Source organism: Pteropus vampyrus, unplaced genomic scaffold, assembly GCF_000151845.1.
Source record: "Pteropus vampyrus isolate Shadow unplaced genomic scaffold, Pvam_2.0 Scaffold106, whole genome shotgun sequence".
Classification (NCBI taxonomy): domain Eukaryota; kingdom Metazoa; phylum Chordata; class Mammalia; order Chiroptera; family Pteropodidae; genus Pteropus; species Pteropus vampyrus.
In genome coordinates, this window is record NW_011888887.1 from 4208883 (window position 1) to 4234067 (window position 25185).

Sequence of the window (25185 nt, forward strand, 5' to 3'; positions counted from 1 at the left end):
GTATATTCACATTGTCATTCAACAGATCTCCAGAACTTTTTCACCTCACAAAACTAAAATTCTGTACACATCAAACAACAATTCCCCCTTTCTCTCTTCCCCTACTCCCAGGCAACTACCATCCTGTTTCTATGAATTCGATAACTTGAGTTACCTCAAAGATATGGAAACATACAGTATTTTTCTCTTTGTGACTGGCTTATTTCACTTAGCATAATGTCCTCAGAGTTCATCCATGTTGCAGCATTTACCAGAATTCCCTTCCTTTTTAAGGCTGAATAATGCTCCATTGTATGTATAAACCACATTTTGTTTATCCATTCTCTGTCAGTGGACACTGGGTCACCTCCAATTTTTAGCATTACTGTGAATAATGCTGCTATAAATGTGAGTGTGCCACCTTCCCTTTAGGACTATATTATTTAAATAATGATAAAGGGACATGATATGTGAGGAGGAGAATAAAATCCATAATCTATATTAGTTGAAAATTTAAAAAATCTTATTTCTGTTACATATTGTGTCCCATCTCCTAGTGCTTTGATCTCAGAGCTCTTCAGAGCTTTGATCTCAGAGACACAGAAATAAATTGTCAAACAAATCCACCCAGTTTTCAAGGTTATTAGTGCATATATGAGGAAAAATGGTAATTGTCAATTCTTCCCACAGAAGAATATAATTTTGACATTAAAAACATAAGTCAACAGAAGAACTAATTACATTTGATGCTAGAGACATTGTTTTATTCTGCTTCTTAAAGCAGGAGATAATTGGGAATTCAACCCTGAACAATCCTATCTCTTGAAAATATTGTTAGCAGAAAGCTATTGCCAAATTCAATCAAACCTATTTTCTTTGCCATTGATATGGCAGCTACAAAGTGAATGAAAACCACTGGAACACCTACATTTATGCATTGTAAGAGTTCCATCTTGCCCCTATTTCGATTACCACATTTCTGCTTGGCTTGAAGCCATCAAGGCCATTGATATGCCAGCAAGAGCTCTTGCTCTAGCCCATATGCCTTTCTTATTGACAAGAAAAAAATCAAGGCTGCTGTATCAGCTTAATAGTAAAAGTAAAATGGCCAAATGTTTGTTTTGAATAGAGCAACGATAACAAGAAGAGCATCTTTAACATAAAGTTACATGTATTTTTTTATAACTCATTTTTTTTCCAAAAAAATTTTAATGCAGTTGAATAAATTTTAAGATGTTTTTGTTGTTTGGTCTTACTTTTATCAAGTTATTTCATACGTTTCAGTGGAAAGATACTTAGATTCATCCTTGTTTTACAATGTGATTATTCGAGGTCTTAAATTTAATTTGAAATCTTTTCAGCTCCTAAATTACGGTTTTATACTTTATTAATTTTTTAGCAAAGCTTGTTAAACTTTTGGTGAATTAAATATCACCTTCAAAAAAAAAAAAGAAATCATTACCTTTTAACATAAATTTCAAAGCATTACAGATTAGGCTACAGTTGTTTGTTTCATCATCTTCCTACAATAAATTCCCACCACTCTCAGTAAAAAAATTAAAACCTGGAACCATGGCTCTCAGAGTTCTCTGATCTGGCCCAAATTTACCTAATTTCATCTGTTTCCCATCCCTCTGGAGCTTGCTCTTCAGGATTTCTTGCTTTTCTTTGAACATCCTACACTCACTCCTATCACATCAGGATAGGCTGGATTATTCTGCAGTAATGTATTGACTTCAAAATCTCAAACTCTTAAAACTTAATGGCTTTTTCTTTTAGGATCCATCACTTTTACTAAGGGAACCAAGGGTGAGAGAGGCTTCCATATCTTGAATGTTATTAGTTATTGTTCTGAAGAGAGAGAAAAAAAAAAAGAAATGGTATAGCTTTTCAAGCCAATGAGTAAATGCTTCAGCCCAGAAGTGACACACAGCATTTCTTTTCACAATTTGTTGGCCAGAATTTGCCATATGACCCACCACAACACGACTGTGCCATAAAGTGCAATGCTATTATGTACTCTTCTCCCTGGAATGAACAAAAACATGCATGATTACGCCAGGCATTTTGTACTTGCCGTCAACACTGCCTGGAAAGCAATTCCCCCAGAAAGTCAGGTGACTCACTTTCTCTTCATTCCAATTTTGCTGAAATCTTTAGGTCATCCCTGATGACTCTTTCTAAGACAGATTCCCTCAACGTTGTTTTATTTTTATCCTTCACTTATTCTTATCTGAAATTATATTGTATATTTATTTGTTACTGGTTTTATACACACAAACACATATTATTTTTAATATGGGAAATGACATGTTGGAATGTCAGTTCACATATATGATGCAAGGATGCAAATTTAGTTTCATACAACATTTTAATATAAAGAGAAAATTTAGTTTCCGAAGTTTTGTAAAACTACTTGGGTCTTCCTCGTGAGGCTCCCTCTGCTGGTTATCTCGGTGCAGGGCAGAGATGAAGCTCAGTCTTAACTCAGTTTTAAAATTATCCAAATCTAGGCAATCAAATGTTAACTTGTTTCTTTGGGATAACTTCTTTGCATTTCAAATTCCTCTTCCCTGCATTATCTTTTCCAAGATGGTGTTTGAATATACAATGGAGAGAGGTATATTCAAAGGAATAGAGGGAAGACTGAGTCTTTAAAACATACCAATGTCCTCTGGATCTCCTGGCCTCTACAGTAGAATGAATGAACTGGTATGCATTCTGCACTAATGTGCCTTGAAGTAGATCTAATCCTCTCTGGCAATTTGGGCTTAATGGGCTAACACCAGAGACCTGGCTTCTCATCTCGCCCCTACGATTACATGTCACTGAAAACAGCTGCGTACAACACCTCTCCCTTCCACTTACCAACTTACCGGTTCCCCGGTAGTACAGGAGTTAAAGCTACTAACACAGTATGCTTAGGCTCCTTATCTAGCTGGATGTTCATAAACAACTCCTATCCCTTGAAGTAAGCAGTGAGGATATCAAGCACTCTTAAGTCTATTCCTTCGAACTCTCTTACTTTCCACAATCTCTGCTTGGAATAGAGTCGGACCTTTTCTTACTTAAGAACCCCCTTCCTCTCCTCTAGGGCCATAAGTCTCTTCACTTAGTGATCACGTTGGAGGTTGTGTGCTGTAAAGGAACTCTACTATATGTGTCCTCTAGTCACTGCTTTTGATTGGGGAACCAAATAAAAAATTAGAGCTAGAGATGAACAGGATTCAATTTATTTGTATAATTCCAAAAATATGCCACTATGTATAATACTTTTAAATAGATTCATTTTCTAAAGACTTTACTATGCTCATAAAAATAATTTTTATCCAAGTGAAAAATATAACAGACTCTGTTAATGAACCTAAAGTCAGGTAACTTGTGAAAGACATTACATTTTCTAGATCTATCTTCGTTTTATGTTGTAAACTATGAGATGATTCTTCTTTCTCACAGCTTTTTCCCCACTCCTTCCCTGACTCCATTATTATAAAGACTAGCTTTAATGTCAGTTACAGTGGGGTTAAACCACATTTTATTTTGCATGTGTTATGTCTGAATATGCAAGTCTTTTGAATTTATAATAGAAAAATAAACCAGTGAGCAAATGGTAAGCTCCATGAGAACAGGCTCACCATTATATCCACAGCACAGCCGCTCACGGCACGAGGGCACCCTTACTCACTACTGTTAAATGAACAAGGTTCTCTAAAAATGAGCCTTTTATTTTTATAGAAAGACCTTAACTCTTAATACCATTCATGCATGCACTCATTCATTCATTCATTCATTCATTCCAGAAACACATATCGAGAGCTTGCTACGGACTAGACAGACACTGTTGTAAGGTCTGAGCACTACATAATTGAGCAAAAATACGAAATCTTTGCTAAGAACTTTATTCTTATTCTCCCCCTCATCTTTGTGACTGCCACCACTTTCAGTCTTAAATAAACATGCTGATGTCATTGTAGACTCACTCTAACATAGAACACAGGCCTGGGAGTCAGTTTAAGTCAGGTACAAAAAGGCCCTCTTGCTAGCTTTGTGCAACTTTAAACAAGTTAATTGACTTCTCTAAGCCTAGCTCCTCATCTATAAGATGATAATAATATATATGCACAAAGTTGTGAAAAAATATTAAATGAGAAGCATTAACACAATATTAACATAGTAAAACACAGGGATTCAATACATGTTGGCTTTTATCAACAGCAGCAGCAGCAATCACCATCACCATCAGCAAGCCCATTTACCTGCCTATTGTCTTTCCTTAAAGTTGTTGCCATGTTATTAATTTATCTAGAGTGGTTTAAGGAGGCAGGTGAACAGGAAATACAAGCTTCAAAATCATAGGAAAGGGTTGTGAATCCAGGTTTTAATTCCTACTTCATTTCCAAGTGCTGTTTTGGCATCTCTGGAAGAACTGGGAAGGCTGTACCTACAACGTTGGTATTAATACTCCATTTCACTTTTCATGGCATGTTTTAAATAAAGCCATCAGTGTTCTTGTGAGATGCTAAAAATTACTTGCATTATATTGATGTCGAAGTGGTACAGACGTAAGAATAGGAGCTGAGAAAACCGAACTAGAATCCAAGGTTTGTCTTTTGAATTATTAGGTGCTTATTTCAAGCTGCAACTATTACCAAAATTCTTTTTAAAAACTGATTTTCTTCAAGGATGAAAAACTTTCTAGTTGACAGAATACAACATGTCAGTAAAATAGAGTTAAGGGACAGTCAAAAACCTCCATTTGCCTGAATTGAATGGCTCTGCAAAGGACACAGAAATGACACAGTTGAAACCTTTTCCCAGTGGCTACTACTCTGCTTTCCTTTTTAGATAGTTATTCTTTCCAAACCATCATCATCATAACTGAACTAAGATGCTACTGAAGAATACAAAGTAGTATGTTATTATCCACTCCTGAATGATTACTAAAAACAATCATGATTTCACATACATTTCATGAATTGTCATATTTCCTAAGAAGCTTAACTTTTCAGTTCCTTTGAGAGCTCATCTAGAGCTGCACTATCAAATCAACTTTATATACTTGTGTTTTTAGTTTTATATTATTAGTGTGTATTCATAAATGACTTGATGTGTTTTGACAGAGGGAGCCTCAGAATGGTATCGTGTTATCATAGGTCAAACTCCAAGCAGGGGCCTTGGGTAATATTCCTGATTGTTACTATTTTGCCAGGTCTCTGAGGGAGTGTAGTGTGGTGCTGAAGAGCTCACATAACTTCTTTCTTTACTGGTTACATTTCAGCACATTAATTAACTTCTAAAAGCCTTTGTTTCCTTATGATTCAATGGAAATACTTTAACTACTTCATAGTTTTGTTGTACTGAATGAGCTAATGAATATCTCGAGTTTAGCTTGGTGAACTGCGAGCACTCGGTTTTCTTATCTGTAAAATGACGGCGTTAGATTATTAATTCTAATATCTCTACTAGAACTAACATCTTATGAGCTATTTCATTCCTCTTATCATCTCCCTATTCTTATTGGTAAGGGCTCTGTGTTGGCTCCAAGGTTTGTGATTGGCTTCAAGTTCCTCTTCAAGGGACTTAAAGCATTTATTATTTGATTACTAAAGAATAACTGAGTGTTGGGCTTCTCTCCATCCTCTTCCCTAAACAAGGTATGGGGAATGAGTGATGATGGTTTAACTTATTGAGAGACTGTTGCTCGGCATTATATTTCTTTCTTTGGCTTTCAGATGATTTGGGCCTCCCAGGAAGCTGCCTGAGAATTTAGTATTTATTCAAACTGTCTACAATGAAATAGTTATAAATGTCCTTAAAAAGAAACTTGAGAGCAAAAATAGACAGTCAAAGCATCACTGGCTCTCCAATAGTCTGATTATGTATAAAAAAGTTGCACTGGTGATTCTGAAATGTTTAACCTCTATGTCATTTATTAATTCATAAAAGAGAATTTACCTTTTCCAAAATAGAGTCATCTTGGGAAATTTCACTAGAAAGTTGGATATCATAAGCATCTTTCAAAGAAAAAATGCTTTGAAAATGCATTTCTTTTTATTTTTGGCTTTCCAGTAGGCAGGAATAAAAAAAAAAATAACAAGGCACTAGGTATTATGTAAATAGGTCCCTTAGCTGGAATGATTGGAGGAAAAAGTAAGCTTGAATAACATTAAAGCCAAATTATCCTTGAAATCTATGTCACTATGAAAAATGCATATAGCTCAAAAGTAACCAAATCATCAACAGAATTTGCAAAACTATATAAATATATGAATTTATGTTGTAGAAGATGATAATTTAAAATGAGTTTTGCTATAAGTTTCCAAACACATCCTGCATGTCAGAGAAAATAGCTAAAATTAGTACAAGGAGCTTACAAATACTTTGAGTCTCAAGTGGTAAGCCTAAGGCTGAGAAGTACAGTGTGCACTGAATATATTACTAGACATATCTTTTCTATATAGGTATTGTCTTTGTCTTTAGACCACAGGGATGGTGATAAATATCATTGATTGATGACATATAAAACAAATAGAGGTGCTCTTGTTCATGCTGCCACTCCAGCAAGTGAAGACGTGAGGAAGAACAAAGAGGCTTCATGAGACCTGTGGTGATTTTAATTGAGAATCACCAGTTGCCCAGAAGTGAAAACTTAATGTGTGAGCAGTTACAAAGCAATCACCAAGAGGTTAACTATGAAATCTGGAAGTCAAGTACAGTGAAACTGCAGAACCGTCCTTCTCAACCAAGAGCAGTTTTGCTCCAGGGGACTTTTGGTTGTCAGGAATAGAGGCTGGGGAAGCTGCTACTTGCGTCTTGTGGGATAGAGACCAAAGATGCTGCTAAACAGAAAGTCCTCTGCACATCAAATAATTATCTAGCTCAAAATGTCCAAAATGCCACTGTTGGAAATGCCACCCTACTATAGAGCCATGTGGTGTGGACAAAGCGGGGTGGGTATGGTGGTGTGTGGAAAGAAGGAACTGTATTTACTACTTACACCTTGTAAACTGTCTTTGGATTTATTGATATGAAAAAAATTTTAAGTGAGAAAGGTCACTCAGAATCAACTAGCAGACTGTTATGGTCATATGTCCCAGAGGGGACTTTTATTGGTAAGAGCAGGGGAATCAATAACTTGAATTATAATTGCTAAACTCTACTATAGAATTTCTATAATTGTTGCTGTGAGCTACTTTTGTCTACTATCTCTGCAAGCCCCTTTTCCCCAAACATCCACTCACTAATGTCAGAGTGAAGATATTTTGTTTAGGGTATTTTCTTTCTTAAAATTTTTTTGCCATGCCCCACAAACCTTAGTAAATCTTTTGATTTTTCTTTTCTAAATTACACTACAAGAAATGCTTACTTTTATGTTTCTGTTACTCAGAATTTACAATTTATCTTTTCTCTGTTTTGTTCTCTAATATATGTCTTTCAATTTTCAATACCCTAATGAAACTAGCTAAAATTCTTATAAATATTTCATTCTTAATAAGGTAATAGTCTATGATATAGTTTATGTGAAAAAGAAGTTGCTTTGGTAGTTGCTAGGAAAAATCTATAGAGAATTTATAATAAAAGAATGTAGGAAGACCTCAGTTTATTCTTCTAAAATAAAATTAAAGAGTGTAAAGTAGCATGGAAAAAAGCTTTAGATAGAAAGGAAGGTAGACCTGGTAGACTAACACTTTCTAATAGTAGAGGTGTTTAAAGATGAATAAGTGCTGCATGGGGTACCTTTCCCCTTTTCCATCTTCTCTAACCAATTTCAAATGAGAAGTCTGGGAAAATAAATAACTAAGGCTGAGAAGCCATAAGCTGAACAACACAAGAACAGTGGAAAGAATCTATCTGGTACCCAACCCAGCCGAGGCTCACAGAAACCTTTGTGACTTTCGAGGCATAAGTAATATTAAGGGTAAATTACAGAGTTCCAGTTGAGTTTGTGTTAAGTTCTTATTGGAAGAATTAAGAGTTAGTTATGTTTACCTCAGTTATAAGGACAAATTGTAGTAAAAGTTTCTTTTTAAGCCGTTTACATTAACTTAAAAGGTGATGCTTTCTTCCAAGCATTTTTTTTTCTTTTTTTTCTTTTTTTCTTTTTTTGTCCCAGGTAAGCTTGCAGAAAAAGCAGAAAAGAGGGCCTAAAATGCAAGGCAGAAAATAAGGCGACTAACTTTTATTCCATGGCCTAAGATGTTCTAAGCATTAAGCTATACTCTTTTTTCTGGTTATTTAATGTGTCTTTCAGCACCAGACCCACCCTCCTCTCTCTGCTTTATAATGCTGGGGACAGGAACAGTCGAAGAAGAGTTCCAGGATGAGGAAGAGCGAGGAACTTCATTCTTCCTGTTTTCTTGCTGTCTTTGTGGTGTGGTTTCTGCCACAATTTGTTCCAGTTTCTTCTTCTTCTTCTTTTTTTTTTTTTCTGCCATATTGAGCCCCCTCAGAGGTATCAGCGACAGCTGAGCAGTGCCTCCTGCTCAGAGGACTGAATCCCACTGTGCATGGTGCCTCCTCCAAATTTCTAGATTCTAATAATCCAAGTTTTTTCTCTCTGATCCCTTGTGCCTAGAGGTGGCAGCAGTTTCCTGTAGTTAGGGTTTCTGTGTCATTTCTATGTTTCCGTTCTCCAACACCTTTTAAAACAATTCCTTATATTCAATTCTCTGTTAAAATGACTAACATGTTTCTGTTTTCCTGATTAGCTTCTGACTGATACTATTTATATACATTGTACCCATTTTATAAATGAGCAAATGCCCAATGTTTCATAGCTAGCAGGAGGAATAGCTAGAATATGAACCCAGATCTATAAGCTCCAGTCTTTGCTAATATTCCAGGACATAGGAGGAAAACCACAAGAGGTATGTATTGCCAAATTTTAAGAATTAAAAAAAAAAATAACAAGAATAAAGAATTCTAGAGAATAACTTAAGAACAAAGTTATCATCTTTGATTAGTCAGAAGCCTTATACTTTTATTTATATATACATATATATGTGCATATGTTCTTAAATACATATACATTCTTCATATATATGCATGGGTATATGTACATTCTTTTTTTTAGCTCTCTTCCAAATCACTACTATGATAGAAAAAGGATTATTTAAAAAAAGACAGAAGACCATAAGAAGAAAAGATAACAGCACATTGGAAATACTAGGAAAATTGTGTAAGTTAGAAAGCAGGTGATCAAGTGGGGACAGATGAAATAGGACGGGGTAAAAAATAAACCTAAGCCTGCAGTGGGGGAGGCTTTAGGCAGGCTAGTCCATGCCTCAGAGCACCAGACAAGTTCAAAAATTGGAGGCATCGGGTTTCTCAAAGGTGGTTCTGAAACAGCAGGATTTGTTGAACTTCCTTGATCTCCAGCGTTCCTGCCCCACAACTTATAACCTAGTGGTTCCATTTCCTGTGACCCAACAGGAAGATTATGACTTAAAAGGGCAGTCATGGTTTGGTAAGGCTGACCTTGCTGTGGACTATAAGGAGAGAGCAGTTTGGATAAAAAGATAGTAGGAAATTGAGACCTCCATGGTTAGAAGTGAGTGATGGGGAGGGACTTCAAGGAAGAATAGTGAGTAGTTGAGGGAGCAAGATTTTGGAAGGGATGGGATTCAGAGAAAAGATTGTGGCTAGCCTTCTGTAGGAGAGATTTCTTTTCACATGTGGAGAAAGCAAAGACCGATGAAAGTATTTGGACAGGTGCATTGGGAGATATTATTTCTGAGAACTTACATAATCTCTGTATGAGGAGATAAGAATGAGACAAAAGATTTGGGAGGAGCAACATAAATCTGAATCAGCTCTATTGGGAACCAAAATAGAAACATCCTCCTCCACTCCCATTTTCCCACCATATATCATAGTTGTCTTAAATTAAAAAAAAAAAAAATGGTACTTTAAATTCACATAATATAGGTCAAAACTTGTGGTCCATGTGTCAAATTTAACCCATAATTGTGTGATTTTTTTTGGTTTGTTGCCAATATTTTGAAATTTAGCAACTCTTATTTTAAAAAATGATTCCATTTGTGGGTTTCTTCTTGAAAGACTGCATGATCCTACACATCTGGACATATTGCAGAGTATAGCTGAGTGGTAGGAATTTTCTTTGGATAGAGTATTCCATAGCCCCTGTTACTAATTTATGCTACCTTCCTGACATGGTAGTCATTTGAGTTTAGCATCTCTGATAAAGTACCTGTCTCTTGAGCATCATACTAAGTCGTACTGTGAAACTGAGGTATAGTTATTATCTACATTTTTTAGAAAAAGAGTGTAAGGCATCACAGGAACCCCACCCCATTACTCTTACCCATAGATTGAGAGTGTCAAATGAAATGAACTGACATTTTAAAGATGATTCCTGAAAAAAAAAAAAAAGATGATTCCTGATTGAATGATCAGTAAGTACACTGTACCTTCCAGGACCCTTCGAATCTCTTCTCATAAACTCATTTGACAAAGTAAAATCACTGTCATTCAAGAGTCTTCTCTGGCATCAACTCATTCTGAGATGTCTAGCCCATCCAGATCTGTTTATATACAGTAATTTATCAAATGCAAACTTCTGACATATGGTTTGATTTAGCATAGATTGACTATGTAATACAAATCTAAGCAGGTTCCTTACTTCTTTTATTTGTATAATTATTATAGGAGTATCAGTTAATGCTCATTCTGTTTTCAAGAAAGAATTCCTATTTGTGACTCATTAATAATTTGCAATTCACTTCTATGTAACTGTCCAATGAATATCAATAATCTGAGAATCATTGATTCAGTATGCTGTATGATCACAAGATAAGAGTCAATTAGGAAAACTCTAGCTGTGTTCCTGAAAATGTTTAACAGGTAAAATCACTTTACTCAAGTGTAAGAGCTGTTGAGGACTACGCCATGACTTGAAAGTTTGCACCGGGATAACACCTTTCTAAAAAATGGCTTCCAGTTAATTAGAAGGAAGTTTTCCTAACATGTAGCTATTAATTTTGGGGAGTCGTTTCCTTTTCTAATGAAATTGCTTCAGTCCTAAGAGGAAGCTCATAGGGTTTGGTTTGCTTGTGTAGTTTCTCTTCTCTTCTCCTCATAATTTCTCTGAAGCGATTTTTTTCCTGTAACTCTTTATCTTTTCGTTCTTTGTTCTCACATATTTCATTTTCTTTTTGTCGGATCTTTAGCTCTTTCTGCCACTGTTACAGAGAAAAAGCGTGAGTTACATATGCTATTACATGAAAAAAATTTAACTTCTTAAAATTCAGATTCTCATATTCAATTATCGTCTTAGTTTTTCTCAGACATTCTTCAGGAATATACACTACCATGCTGGAAAAATATATAAGCCTTTTATCAAAAAGTCCCATAGAAAAAGAATTCTTTCTTAACACTTTTAATAATAATAAACCATTCAAAAGAAGAGATAATAGGGTTTATCTTTAAATATAACAAAGGAAATTTCTTTCTTCATCAATACTGAACATGTTAAGTCATAACAATAACAGCATATCTGGAGGTGAGAGCCTTAGGAATAAGTTGTTGGAAGTAACAATGAATGGCCTTTCAGCAAAACATTATTCTCTTTGAATATCTTAAATGAAGGAAAGGGTAAAAAGTGGTAATCTCTCTTCAGGCTGGGTAACATATTCAAGGCAGAATGACCCCTAGAGCAAAATGTTGGAAATTCCTAAAGAACTATTGCTTGTACATTGCTTGTTTTGTCATCCTCAGCCCATGCATACACACAATTGACCAGACTGTGCTTAACAACCCATCAATTAACTCATAAATTACTATATACCAGTGCTGTGAATTATGACTGTTATTTCTCATCTGGGGTATATAGATATGAATAAACAGGACTAAACCTCAGAATCCATAACATATCTCAGCCTTCCAAAGGCAATACATTTTTTAAAATGTGAACATGCTCAGAGTAAATATTTTTAGAAAAGCTTTATAAAATTATATCTCCTTTTTAAATTCCCAGTCAATTTTTAAAGACATAAGAAAGACAAAATTACCTGTACTTTATTCTGAGACAATTTTTATACACAGTTATTACTCATGTAAGTTTTATTTTTCAGAAACCATTTTTGCTTTGAAATATCCAAAAAATTGAGCCAAAACATCTAGAACATTTAGGCACAGGCTGAAATTCATGCTTTGATTTAGTCTACAAATTCTGTGATACTTATCCATGATATAACGTTTTCTCATAAACTAAATAGTAATATAAAATTTTTAACAAAACTACCAATTTAGTGTTATAACATAAAAGTAGTAGCTGGTGAAATAAGACAGTATCTGTAAATAAAGATAACTAATCTACTTTATATAAAAGATTTCAATGTACCTCATGACTATGATATTTACATTGTGAAAAATCAAGAGAGGATTAATTCTTAAGATCTCCTGGTTAAATAGAAAACTTAAGTTTCCCAAACAGCATGTTAAAAGCAGGAGTGTGGTACCATATTGCTAAAGTCCAGGAGGCTGCTGTTCCTCTTTTCCTCCCTTGTTGCAACTTTGCAAGGCTGGAATTCGCCATAACATTAGGATCCTTCTTTTTGTTAGCCCAGAAAAAAAGTAAACTTTTCTTTCACATCTTTGTCTCTGTTGACCTTGACAAATTCAATTTGGAAAAACCATTGCCTTGTCTTTACTTTTATGTGCCATTATTATCATTGATGTGGCAGCTAGAAGGACGGAGACATACTTGAAATTGATGGGAAATAGAAGCACCATTTACTGCTTTATTTGACCCATTCACTCAGGTATTCATTCATCACACTATGGAATACCAGCAGTGTACAAGGTATCTTAATATCTATTGAACAATTAGGTAGGTATCTGCCTTATTCATTGCTTATTATGGCCACTCAATAAAATCAATTAATTTAGCAGAACAATTAAACTGTAGCTGTGCGTTTTTGTTTCTAATACTACAGATTCTACCTTCCCACTCCCATTCAGGTTAGGGATTATAAACCAAGAAATTGAGCAACTATGGAGAACTGAAAAGCAACGTAGATTTGGAGTCCTAAGATTTGGTTTTATGTGTACACTCAGTTATTTACTAACTTTAAAACCTTGGACGAGTAACTGAATTGTAAACCACCATTCTTATTGATAAATGTTTTACAGGATTGTTGTGAGGATTAAAGTAACTAATGAAAGAACATTTTGTAAAGTGTGAAATATTAAGTACAAAACACTACTACAACTATCTGAAAGGAAATGGTTTAGACATGTTTTTTTAATTGTGATATTCAAAGAGACTTCCATAAACCTTCCCAAATCAATATGACAAACTACTAATTGATTAGGCTAGCCACATATCAAACAATTTGGATCCTATCAGTTTTCAAACTTATTTTCCGAAAAGATTCCTTTACTCTTCATAGGTACCCTCTAAATAGGTTCATTACTTAGATAACGCTTATACCCTTGGAAAGAAGAAAAGTTGATAGAGTTTAGTATCCATTTCCTAGCCTCCCCTTCCTAGCCTCCTCTCTATCATTCAAAATAATGTTTCTGTCTCTTCAACTAGCCCTAGGCAGATGTTTTTAATCACACAGTGATTAAAGTCTTTCTAGTCTTTCAAGGGTAAAAAAAACTGAGTCAACAGATTTTTGTTCTGTTATTAAAACTACACAACATATGTGTATATATACATTGGCAGTTTGCTATCTCTTATAATCTATTCTATTCAGTTGAGTGAATAGTAAAATATAGATGCTGCAATTGATAAACTATTAGGAATTTTTGATAATGCCCTGTACATATGATAGATTGGTTTAGTAAAAACTTCATTATTGAATAATACCCCAACACTACAGCTTTCATTTTGTGATTCCAGGGTATCATTCAGTTTCCAAACCCCAATATTTGTAGCTATTGCTAGGGGGGGTTAAATATTAGTCGTATGACAAATCACTATTCAACGGTATCAGTAAATGAAATAATTGTTCATTCTTTCTCAAAAGATCACTAATTAAATAGAATGCAAAAATTAAACATAAGAATATAAACAAAATCTGATAGATAATTCTGAACTACTGGTGATAAAATTAGTTCAAACACATTCTATACGCTATTGAATCCATATTGTATTTAAAGAAAAATAGAAACCAGAAAACAAATACTTTCTCCCCTACTCCAACTGTACTTCTATAAAGAAGCAGTCATAAAATGATTTGGCAAGAAATCATCAATTAAATATAGTTCAATGAATTAAAGAGTCTTAAGTGAATAGCTTTGTATTGCCACAGCTTATTTAACTCATACCAAGAACAAAGCGATTAAAGTCTTTTCTAATATTTCAAGGGCAAAGAATGGTCACCAAAAATTGAGTCAAAAGATCTTTGTTCCATTATTAAAACTATATTATAGAAGAAATCAGTGTTCAGTGTTAAATATCAGATCCTTGTCAAAAGAAATCAGTACTAATTTAGGAAACAGAATAAAGCTAGTATTTTATAAATGACAGGTGAAATTTTCTGTAACCCAATGAAGGCACTGAGATGTATAGATAGGACAGCGAAATATAATTCTGTTTGGCAATGCCCAATTGTAGCTCTACCTTTTAGTTCCACATGTTAATATTTCAGTCCCAGAACTACACTTCTTATTCTAAGTGCCTTTAAAGTACAAAGCTTTTGCTGGTAGTTTAAGAAAGTCAATCTTACATGATGGTCAATGATTCTCGCCAATTCTTTATCTCTCTTGGTGAAGAAATCTGGATATGGAAACAAGGGGAGTTCTGATACAGAAGGATGTTCCCTTCAAAAAAGCATAAGAACAGATACAATGTTAGGTATAGCTATTTCTTCTTCCAGGAATATATAGCTTTGAAAGTCATATTTCATTATTAAGCATTTTGATTCTACATTGTCAACATAAAGTACCTACTCTGTATAGCCTACTATATATTAGCTTTTAGTTTGGGTAAGCCATTTTGGGTTACTGAAACTGACATTTTTAAAGATAGGGCATGCCACAGAGAGTGAGTACTAGAAAATAATAAAAATATAATCTTCTACTAAGAGATGTAAATACTATAGCTGGTCAGTAGCAAATGAAATGCAAGGATGTAAAGGGCTTAAGGAAGCTTGAAGTCAACTATGCCCAATGGGGAGACGAAAATGTGTACTGCTACCCACAGCCCCATGAAGTTCTAGTGGAAGTCTAAGACTGAGAATGTTATCTAAAATATGCTAAAAAAAAAAAAAAAAAAAAAAAGATGCTGTGACTTCAATACTTCTCCAAGCTCTCCGTATTACTAAGAGTGGAACTGTGTGGCAGGCAGCTTAGAAACAGCTCAATGAAAGTGTTGGCAGTGCAAAGTTGGGCCCTAAACTAGTGGAGATTTACTGTTAAACTGTTTACATAATAATTGTATTATTAAACTTATTATGGAGAAATGATTATGAGTACAGAGATATGTAAAACAACAAATGGTGGTAAAGAATATGATTTTGAAGGAGAGAAACTGGGTTTAAAAGAAAAGGTCATAAGCAAGAGTCTAAGGAGAGACATAGCTAGTGAAAACTTTCCAAATTCAGAAGTTGATAAATTTTTATGATTGTGATGTCTATATGCATTTTTTTTTTTACAAGTTGCTGCCTATACAGAGCTCTATATGTGTGATACCCTATGCTTCCCTTATATTGCCAGGTCTTGCTTTATGCTGCACTAAATACTTCTTGAATCTTTCCTTTTATCTTCATTTCCACTATAATTTTCCTAGTCCAAATGATCAGCTTTCACCTGGATTCCCCGTGTCCACCATGTCTTACCCTCTTTATTCTTGTCTCTATACAGCAGACACAAATTTTTTTTTTTTCAAAATACAAAGTGGATCATATCAATCTCCTACTTGAAACTGTTCAATAACTCCCCATTAAATTTAGTATTAAGACCACATTTGTTGTTAGGGATGCCTGAAGTAGACCGTACATTTGTTTTAAGTGGCTTTTAATGGTTTCTCCAGTTACTGCAGTTACTGTGATGTTCTTTGCTTCTATTATTGTGTGTTGGCACATGCTGTCATTCCTTTTTCCAGTGTCCTCCTCCAGCAGGGCTGGTCAATACTTACTTACCCTTCAGCTCTCAGTCCAAGCCCACTACCATCGCTCTCAATTCACCATAGGTTTTCCTTCATCATACTATCTCAGCTGTAACTTTATATTTATCTATGTGCCTGTGTGAGTTTCATGTTTTACTAAGAATTGAATATGAGCTACATGACTTATATTTGAGACTTTATTTGTTTACTTATCATTGTCTTCTCAGTGCCCATCATAATGCCACACTAGACACTCAATGAATGTTTATATGTTGGTGAATTATAGAATGAATAAATGAAAGCTGTGACATGCTTTAATTTCCTTTATATTCCAGGCCATCAGTAAGAGTCTACTACATAACACAATTATACAAGTAGAGCAATGTCCAGCATAGCGAGAGGATGGCAATCTAAGGGGACAAGTCACAGAGTGGAGCTAATAGCAAGAGTTCAAAGGAAAACAATTCAAGTGACAGGTGAGCAGGAAAAATATATGAAGCCCTCTCCCAACCCATAAGACATAAGTGTGTGGGGCATGTGGGGCAGAAGAGCAATGAGCTTTCCAATGCATGTAGAATAGGGACTCTAGCCATTCTATTAAAATATTAAAGGAAAATATGATTCTAGAATGCTAAGGAATTTGGGGACATCTGGGGGCTGACGCTTAGGTTAACTATAGTCATTTAACAAAATTTTGGTGCTTCTGATATTCAAAGAAATGTGCTGAATGCTGTGAGAAAAATAAGACAGAATCTTTAAATTATTTAAAGGTTAAAAGTATTCAAGAAAGTTGCCACAAATTTCTTGAATTATAAAAATTTAAAGACATGCATAACAATATGTCAGGAAACCTTTAAAAGGAAAGATTAGATAAATATGCTTGTGCATCTATGGTTTCTAGTTATATCAACTGAATATTAGAAAAGAAAGATTCATAGGTAACTATAATACAAGACAACATGAGACATAAGAGGCAAACATTCAGTGATATAAACAGAAAAATATAGTAAAATGTTTAAGCATATGGGCTCTGTACTGAGATCTTGAAGCAAATTTTGGTTCTGCTACCTAATATTATTTAACCCCTCTGTTCCTCATTTTCTTCATTTTTAATATAAAAATAGTACCTACTTTGTTATGTTTTTATACAGATTAAAAAGGAATAAGACATAAAGCATGTTTGATAGAGCTAATACTAAACAAGTTTCAGCCGTATTAATCTTTTTTTAAAAAAATGTATTATTCCTATCATTATTATCAAAAGAATTCAGAGGAGGAGGTCATGGCAAAACAGAGACGACTTTAAGTTCTTTAAGTTCTTCTGACTTGGATGCCTTTTTATTATTTATTATTTACTTTTTTTTTCCCTAAATACTCTGGCTAGGACTTCCAATACTATGTTGAATACAAGTGGTGAGAGTAGGCAAATTGTCTTGTTCACAATATTAAAGGAAACACTTTCAGCCTTTCACCATTGAGTATGTTAGCTGTGGGCTTGTCATGTATGACATGTATTATTTTGAGGTACATTCCTTTTATACACAATTTGTTGAGAATTTTTATCATAAAAAGATAAAAATTTGAATTTTGTCTGTTTTTGCACCTATTGAAATGGTCATATGATTTTTAATCTTTCATTCTATTAATGTTTATCACATTTATTGACTTATGTATATTAAATTATCCTCACATTCCAGGGATTAATCCCACTTGATCAGGGTGTACGATCCTGTTGTTTGTTTTGTAGTATTTTGTAGTATTTTGTTTAGAATTTTTGCATCTATATTCATCAAGTATAAAGTTAGATTATTGGAGATCTTTCTTTTTTTCTTAATGCAGTCATTTATCACTACACATTTCTTTTCTTGTAGTATCATTATCTGGCTTTGGTATGAGGAGAATGTTGGAATAATAAAATGAGTTTGAGAGTATTCTCACTTGTTTGATTCTTTGGAAGAGTTTGATCAGGATTGGCATTGATTCTTCTTTAAATGTTCACAGAATTAACCAATGAAGTTATTTGGTCCTGGGGTTTTCTCTATTAGAGGGCTTTTGATTATTGATTCAATCTCCTTCCTTGTTATTGGTCTGTTCAGATATTCTATTTCTTTATAATTCAGTCTTTGTAGGTTGTATGGTTCTAGGAATTTATTCATTTCTTCTACTCTATCCAGTTTGTTGGCATATAGTTGTTCATAGTGGTCTCATGATCCATGATATGTGTTGTAATGTCTTTTTTTCTTATTTTATTTAAGTCTTCTTTCCTTTTATCATGGAAAATCTAGCTAAAGGTTTTCCAAATTTGTTTATCTTTTAAAAAAAATAGATCTTAGTTTCATTGATCTTTTCTATTGTTTTCTGGCCCTCATTTCATTTATTTCTGCTCTAATCTTTGTTATTTCCTTCATCCTGCTAACTTTGGGTTTATTTTGTTTTATCTTTTCTAATTCCTAGAGATATAAAGTTAGATTATTGGAGATCTTTCTTTTTTTCTAAATGCAGTCATTTATCACTACAAATTTCTCTCTTAGAACAGCTTTTGCTGCACTCCATATGTTTTGATATGTTGTGTTTCCATTTTTATTTATTCAAGATACCTTTTGATATTCCATTTGATTTTTTTTGATTCATTAGTTTTTCAGAAGTTGTTTAATTTCCACGTATCTGTGATTTTCCAGTTTTTCTCCTGTTACAAATTTCGAGTTTTATAACATTGTGATTGGAAAAGACACTTGGTATAATTTTACTCCTCTCGAATTTGCTAAAACTTGTTTTGTGACCTAACATATGATCTATTCTGGAGAATGTTCCACTTGCACTCAAGAACAATATATATTTCTGCTGCTTTGGGGTAGAATGATATATATATATGATATATATATGATTATATATATATATAATCATATATATATCATATATATATCCTATATATGTATGATATATATATATATCATATATATATAGAGTCAGTTTAGCTAAAGTATAATTCAAGTCCAATGTTTCCATTTTATTTTTCCGTCTGGATGATCTATCAATTGTTAAAAGTGGAATATTGATGTCTCCTACTATTATTATAATGTTGCCTATTTCTCCTTTCAGATATGTTAGTATTTGCTTAATACAGTTTGGTGCTCCAATGTTTGTTGGATATATATTTATGATTGTTATTTCCTCTTAAAGAATCAATCCCTTTGTCATATAATGACCGTTTTTGTCTCTTGATAGTTTTTGAGTTAAAATCTATTTTGTCCAATGGAACTATAGCTACCCTTGCTCTCTGTTTGTTTCCATTTGTATGGAACATCTTTTTCCATACCTTTATTTTCAGTTTAAGTGTGCCCTTAGAGCAGAAATGAGTCTCTTGTAGGCATCATACAGTTGGGTCTTATTATTATTTTTTTTAATTCATTTTGCCACTCTATAGCTTTTGATTGGATAATTTAGTCCATTTACATTTAAAGTAATTATTGATGGGTAAAGAGTACTAATGCCATCTTATTCGTTGTTTTCCAGATATTTTGTAGTTGCTTTGTTCCCTTGACGTCTTCCTTTGTGAACTGATGATTGTCTATATTGGTATGCTTTGACTTACTTCTCTTTAATTTTTGTGTATCCCTCTAGGTTTTTCCTTTGCGGCTACCATGAGGCTTATATAATATATCTGATTGATATAACAGTCTGTATTAAGCTAACAACTTAACTTCAGTCACAAACAAAATTAGATCTTAGGTTAAGGGTCCAAGTATAGTTCGGTAGCATTTTTCCCAATTCCATTTCAATTCAGTATCCTTAGGAACCACAGATCATCCTGGAAACTAAAAGTTTTCAAATCCTTAGGGACACATTTATCCATAACTTTCACACTTAAAACTGTACCTGGTCAGATTTAATCTTCTATGCATCTTTAAAAAGTAGGAGGTTTCTGAACATATGAATGAAAGATTTTTAGTCTCAATTAAATAATGTTGATTTTCTATTTTGTATGATTGGTGATTGGTTCAAATAGCAAATCATCTCTTTGTGTGCTTTGAACATTATTTTTGTTTTCTGTGACCATACTTGGCTTGCCCAAATCAGAGGGCCTCAATATTTTAGCTTCCTCTAAGAGACAAGATTTAAAGTGCACATATTTACAAAGAAGTTATCTATATATATCTATATATCTATATATCTATATATATACCAACACCAAATAAGTCTTCTTGACTACTTTTTAAGGGTAGGTTAATAAAGACATTTTGTTCTCAACTTGACTATTACTATTACCATTACTTGATCCCACATTAAAAATATCTGGTACCTATTTAATTTCCCTTGTTTTGTAGTTCCTGCATATTATGGATAGAGTTCACTCTGTGAGAGTTAAAAAATTGTTCTTCTCTCACCCCTCCAACATGTACAGCCTAGGCAGTAATCCTGTTCCTGCTTGGCATGAAGAACTGCCAGTCAAGGGAAGCTCCAGGGTCTTTGGCTTCTGCCGTTCCCAGTGATCTTGTCCCAGGGGCTCTGTCTCAGACATCAGCTGCTACAGTTCCAGTCTTGCATTTTTTTTTTTTTTTTTTGCCAGCCAGACTATTGATCTGGTGGTTTCCATATACAGTGCCTGCCAAAAAGTTTCAGGTGTCATTTTAACATTAACTAGAGCTTACAGAGCAGCTAAGGAACTCAAAGTCAAGGCTTTTAAAATTTTAATTTCTTTTCAATCCACTGAGTTAAAATTTCCAATGGATGTGTTCCACTAAAACAATTCTTTCTGCATTCCCAGACACAGAATGTTGTAGTCCTGAGCCAAGGATGATCCTCAGCTGCTCTAGCATTGCTGATTCATAGTCTATTTCAATTTACTCCCCTAAATCAGTTTAGCTATTGGAGTCTGAGGTCTTTTAAACTCTCCTAAATCAGTTTAGCTATTGGAGTCTGAGGTCTTTTAAACTCCCCTAAATCAGTTTAGCTATTGGAGTCTGGGGTCTTTTCATCAGTCTTATTTTAGACATTAATTAGTATGGTTATCACAACAGGATTGTGATGTAATTGACTGGAAGATGCCAAAAGACTTAGTAAAAGGGTGTTAAATTTCTTTAAAGGCAGCTTATAGAAAATAATGGAGATGGTTTTACAAGGTAGAAAAAAAAACATATTATGCCCCAGGCTAAGATATGGCTCCAAGAATACTTCTGAAATCATCTGTAAGGATGAGGAAGAGCTAGTATAGTGTTAGTGAGTAAGGGCGGATATAACTTAAGTAAGTACATGTATCAAAGAACCTTTTGAGGTTGCGTGGAAAACAAGGGACAACTTCAGCTTTGACTGTGTTGAGTTTAAGTGTTTACTTACACCATTTGAAACTGTTTTTTCACTAGGCCTGTCATCCTGGGAATAATCCTCACCACTGTTGGGGCTACTATTTTCTGAATCCACTATGTTCCTTTTTCTAGGTTTATTCCATCATTCAGAGAAAGATATTCTTAAGAAGCTTCCTAAGACATGGTGAATAGAAGGTAAATAATTTGAAAATGACTTTATTCTACCTTCACATATAACAAATTGAGGCAAGAAAATATTGGGTATCGTTTGTTATTTGGACTCTACCCAAATACAGAACAGAATAGATTAAGATAGATTTGTATATAAAATATTTTTACCTGTTTCCCAAACATTATTAACCAAATATATTTAATATCAAGGGACAGTTGTGATTTTAGAGTGGATATCATTGCCCCTCAGTTTACTGAGGCTCCACACTTCTTGCTTCTGATGCTGCTTTTGAGACATCTGATGCCATCTTGATTCCCAGGCATTTGCAGTAGCCCATGTCTTCTCTCCAGAGCTATATTATTCAAGATATTTACTCCTAACTTTCTCAGTAGACAAATGCTGAAATCTCAATTAATAACACAAGTGGTTATTTCTTGCTCACAGAAAGTCTGATGCAGTTCATTAGGAGCACTACTCCATTTGGTGACCCAGGAATTCAGGCTCTTTCCATTTTATAATGCTACTATCTCAGTGTGTGTGTGTGTGTGTGTGTGTGTGTGTGTGTGTGTGTGTGTATAATGTCAGAATACATCAAAATATTAATTATATTAAATAAAGCTGTTAAAATATGAATGGAGATATAAGATTCACAGAGTGACTTTCAAGTTCACTCTGACAAAGGAAGAAAGATTTGACATTTGGGCTAAATTCTGCTTTGTCGTAGGGGGTTGGCCTTTGCGTTATAGGATATTAGCAACATCTCTGAACTCTGCCCACTAGATGGCCATAATCCTCCCCAGGTCTGACAACCAATAACATTGCTGAGGTCTCTTGAGAACCAAAATCACCCCTGATTGAGAATCATCTCTCTAATCTAAATGTAAGGAAGCCTTCTGAGGAAAACAAAGAAACACATGAAATGTTTTATGATTGCGAATGGTCTCTGTCACAGGAAGTTTTAAGTTTGCTTTTTCCTTAGCTTTATAATTTTAACCATGAGGTGTGTGGTAGGAAGATTTCTATGGTAGGTCCCCATAATTCCCACCTCCCAGTATTCACATCCTTGTGTAATTCCCTCTCCTTGAGAGTACTGGCTGGCCCAATGACTTATTTATAACCAGTAGAATAGAAAAATGATTAGGCATGACTTCTATCTTGTTAGCAAACTCTTCTTTGCTTTCTTGGCATATATGCTTTGATAAATTAAGTTGCCATATTGGAGAGGCCTATAAGGCAAGTGACTGAAGATGTTTACAGCCCAGAGTCAGCAAGCAGTTGAGATTCTCAGTCTTACAACCCACAAGGAATTATATCCTGCCAATATATAGTGAGTGATCTTAGAAATAGAGTGTTCCCCAGTTTGCCTTCAGATGAGACTCTAGTCTTGGCCAACACCTTGATTGCAGCCTTGTGAGAAATCTTGAAATAGAGAACCCAGCTAAGTCATGTCTGGATTCCTGACTCAATGAAAATGTGAGATGATAAATGTATGCTGTTTTTAGTTGCCACATTTTCTAGTCATTTGTTACATATAAGAGGATAATTAATACAAAGTACCTTATAGTAGGTTTTTTTAAATTTATTTTTGAGTACTATTTGGGCCTCGTAAGTGTATAAATTTTTTAGTTCTTCAAATTAAAAAAAAAACTTCCATTGATAAATAACTCACCTTTGTCTTCTTTGTGCTTTTGTTTCCCCCCTGGAATTCCCTTTATATTAATGCTAAACCTCTGGTACTGAGCCTCTCACTTTCTATCTTCTTGTTCCCATTTTCCTTCTCTTTGTCTGTATTCTACTTTTGATGAGATCTCTTCAGCTTTATCTTCCAAACCTTTTATTGAATTTTTAGCTTCCATTATGTTTTTAATTTCTAAGAACTGCTTTTTTCTTATACTTTTTTATATCCTTCCTTTTTCATGGATGAAAAATTTTCATTTATTTCTCAGAAAATAATTATTATAGATTTTTAAAAATCTTTTCTTCTTTGCTCTACACTGTTTCAGTTTTCTTTGAATGACTTTTACATTTTATTTATTTGGATCCCTCTATATTATGTTGGCGTCCTTTTTCAAATATTTGGTGAATCTATCTCCATTCATATTTTAACAGCTTTATTTAAGTATAATTAATATTTTGATGCATTTTGACATTATACACACACACACACATACACACCCGTGAAACTATCATCATATTCAAGAAAATGAACATAGCCATCATTATCCAAATTTTCTTCCCTTTTCTCTATTTGTGTTTAAAGTCAAAATAGTAAAAATGCAATGGGAAGCTCTCAGTGAGTTGTTGAGGCTTGTTAAATAATGTTCCACATCATGGAGCGATTGGGTAGGGATTATCTTATTTATATTTTACAAGTTATTTCTAATTAGCCCCTTAAAAAACATACATTCATTATCTCACATTTTCGGAGGGTCAGGAATTTGGGCCTGGCCTTTGGCTCAGTGTCTCTCACAAGGCCAAAATCAAGGTGTTGACAGAGGCTGCAGACAACTCAAATGTCAGTGGGGAGAAGGATCCATTTTTAAACTTATTTATATGACTGTTGGCAAGCCTCAGTCCTTGCTGGCAGGTAAGTGGTTAGTGACGTCAATTTCTTGCCATTGAAACCTCTCCTCGGAGCAACATAGCAGTTGATTTGCTTCAGAGTGAGTGAGTGAGAGAGAGTCCCCAAGACAGAAGCCACTGTCTTTTTGTTACTTAATCCTGGAAGTGGCAGCTCCTTACTTCTGCCATATTCTATTCATTAGAAGTGAATCACAAAGTTCAGCCCATACTCAAAGAGAAGGGATTATACAAGACCATGAATATAACAAAGCAGGGATTATTAGAGGTCATCTTAGAGGTTGCCTAGCACAGGATTAAAGCCATTTTCTTGGGGAATCTCCAAATATCAGTATTTATAGGCCTTTTCTTGTGTGCCAAACAGACACCAGACAATCTCCTATCTGGCCCCCAGGGAGAGGAGAGAATGGGGTAAAGTAGGAGTGACAGAGACAGACAGTAGGGGCTCTGAATCTTACTTCTGTATAAACACTTCATCTTCATTCAGTACAACATCTTTTTAGTCTTTGAAGACGTGTAAGCAGTAAAATAGTATTATAGGAATTCCGCTTCGAAATGATTACTCTGATAGTTATGCAGACTGAACAAGAAATGCGTAAAGCTGCAGAACCATTTCAGTAGTTATTGAAACAGAATGTTGGCAGTGAGTATTCAAGATTGGAAGAGCTTTCTTACCAGAGGAGCAATCGATTGCCATAGCAACTATACAGATTTGGGGGTGGGAAAATGGAGGAATGTAAGAGATCTTGTATTTTCCTTTTTTTTCTGCCTCTGAATGACTCAACTGTTGCTGGTTAAAGAACATAATAGCACAAAACTTGAGGTTTTAGGCTAAACTACTAAGAATGTATAAATATTAATATTCCACCAGTGTTTTATTCCAGAGGTTCTAAACTATGATTTTTTCGATATGGTGGCATATTTCTATAATTGTGAGGTATATTACAAATAATTTCTTATTAATAATAGCTAAGGCCCAAGTTCTGAAAATTATTCATACTTTTAAGATACATTATAGTCTACGGCCATGCCACCTTGAACAAGCCTGATCCTGTCTGATCTTGGAAGCTAAGCAG

At 34.4% G+C, this 25185-nt stretch overlaps 1 protein-coding gene across 1 annotated transcript in view; it reads right to left on the minus strand.

Annotated features, from left to right (window-relative positions):
* Window positions 1–10973: 10973 nt before the first annotated feature.
* TMEM232 (transmembrane protein 232) overlaps window positions 10974–25185 on the minus strand; it is a 160228-nt gene continuing 146016 nt past the window's right edge. Inside the window, exons 14-15 of the mRNA XM_023533626.1 lie at window positions 14676–14769; window positions 10974–11180 (exon numbers count right to left, since the gene is read on the minus strand). Coding sequence (XP_023389394.1) covers window positions 10974–11180; window positions 14676–14769 — 301 coding nt within the window. The remainder of the gene's footprint in view (window positions 11181–14675; window positions 14770–25185) is intronic.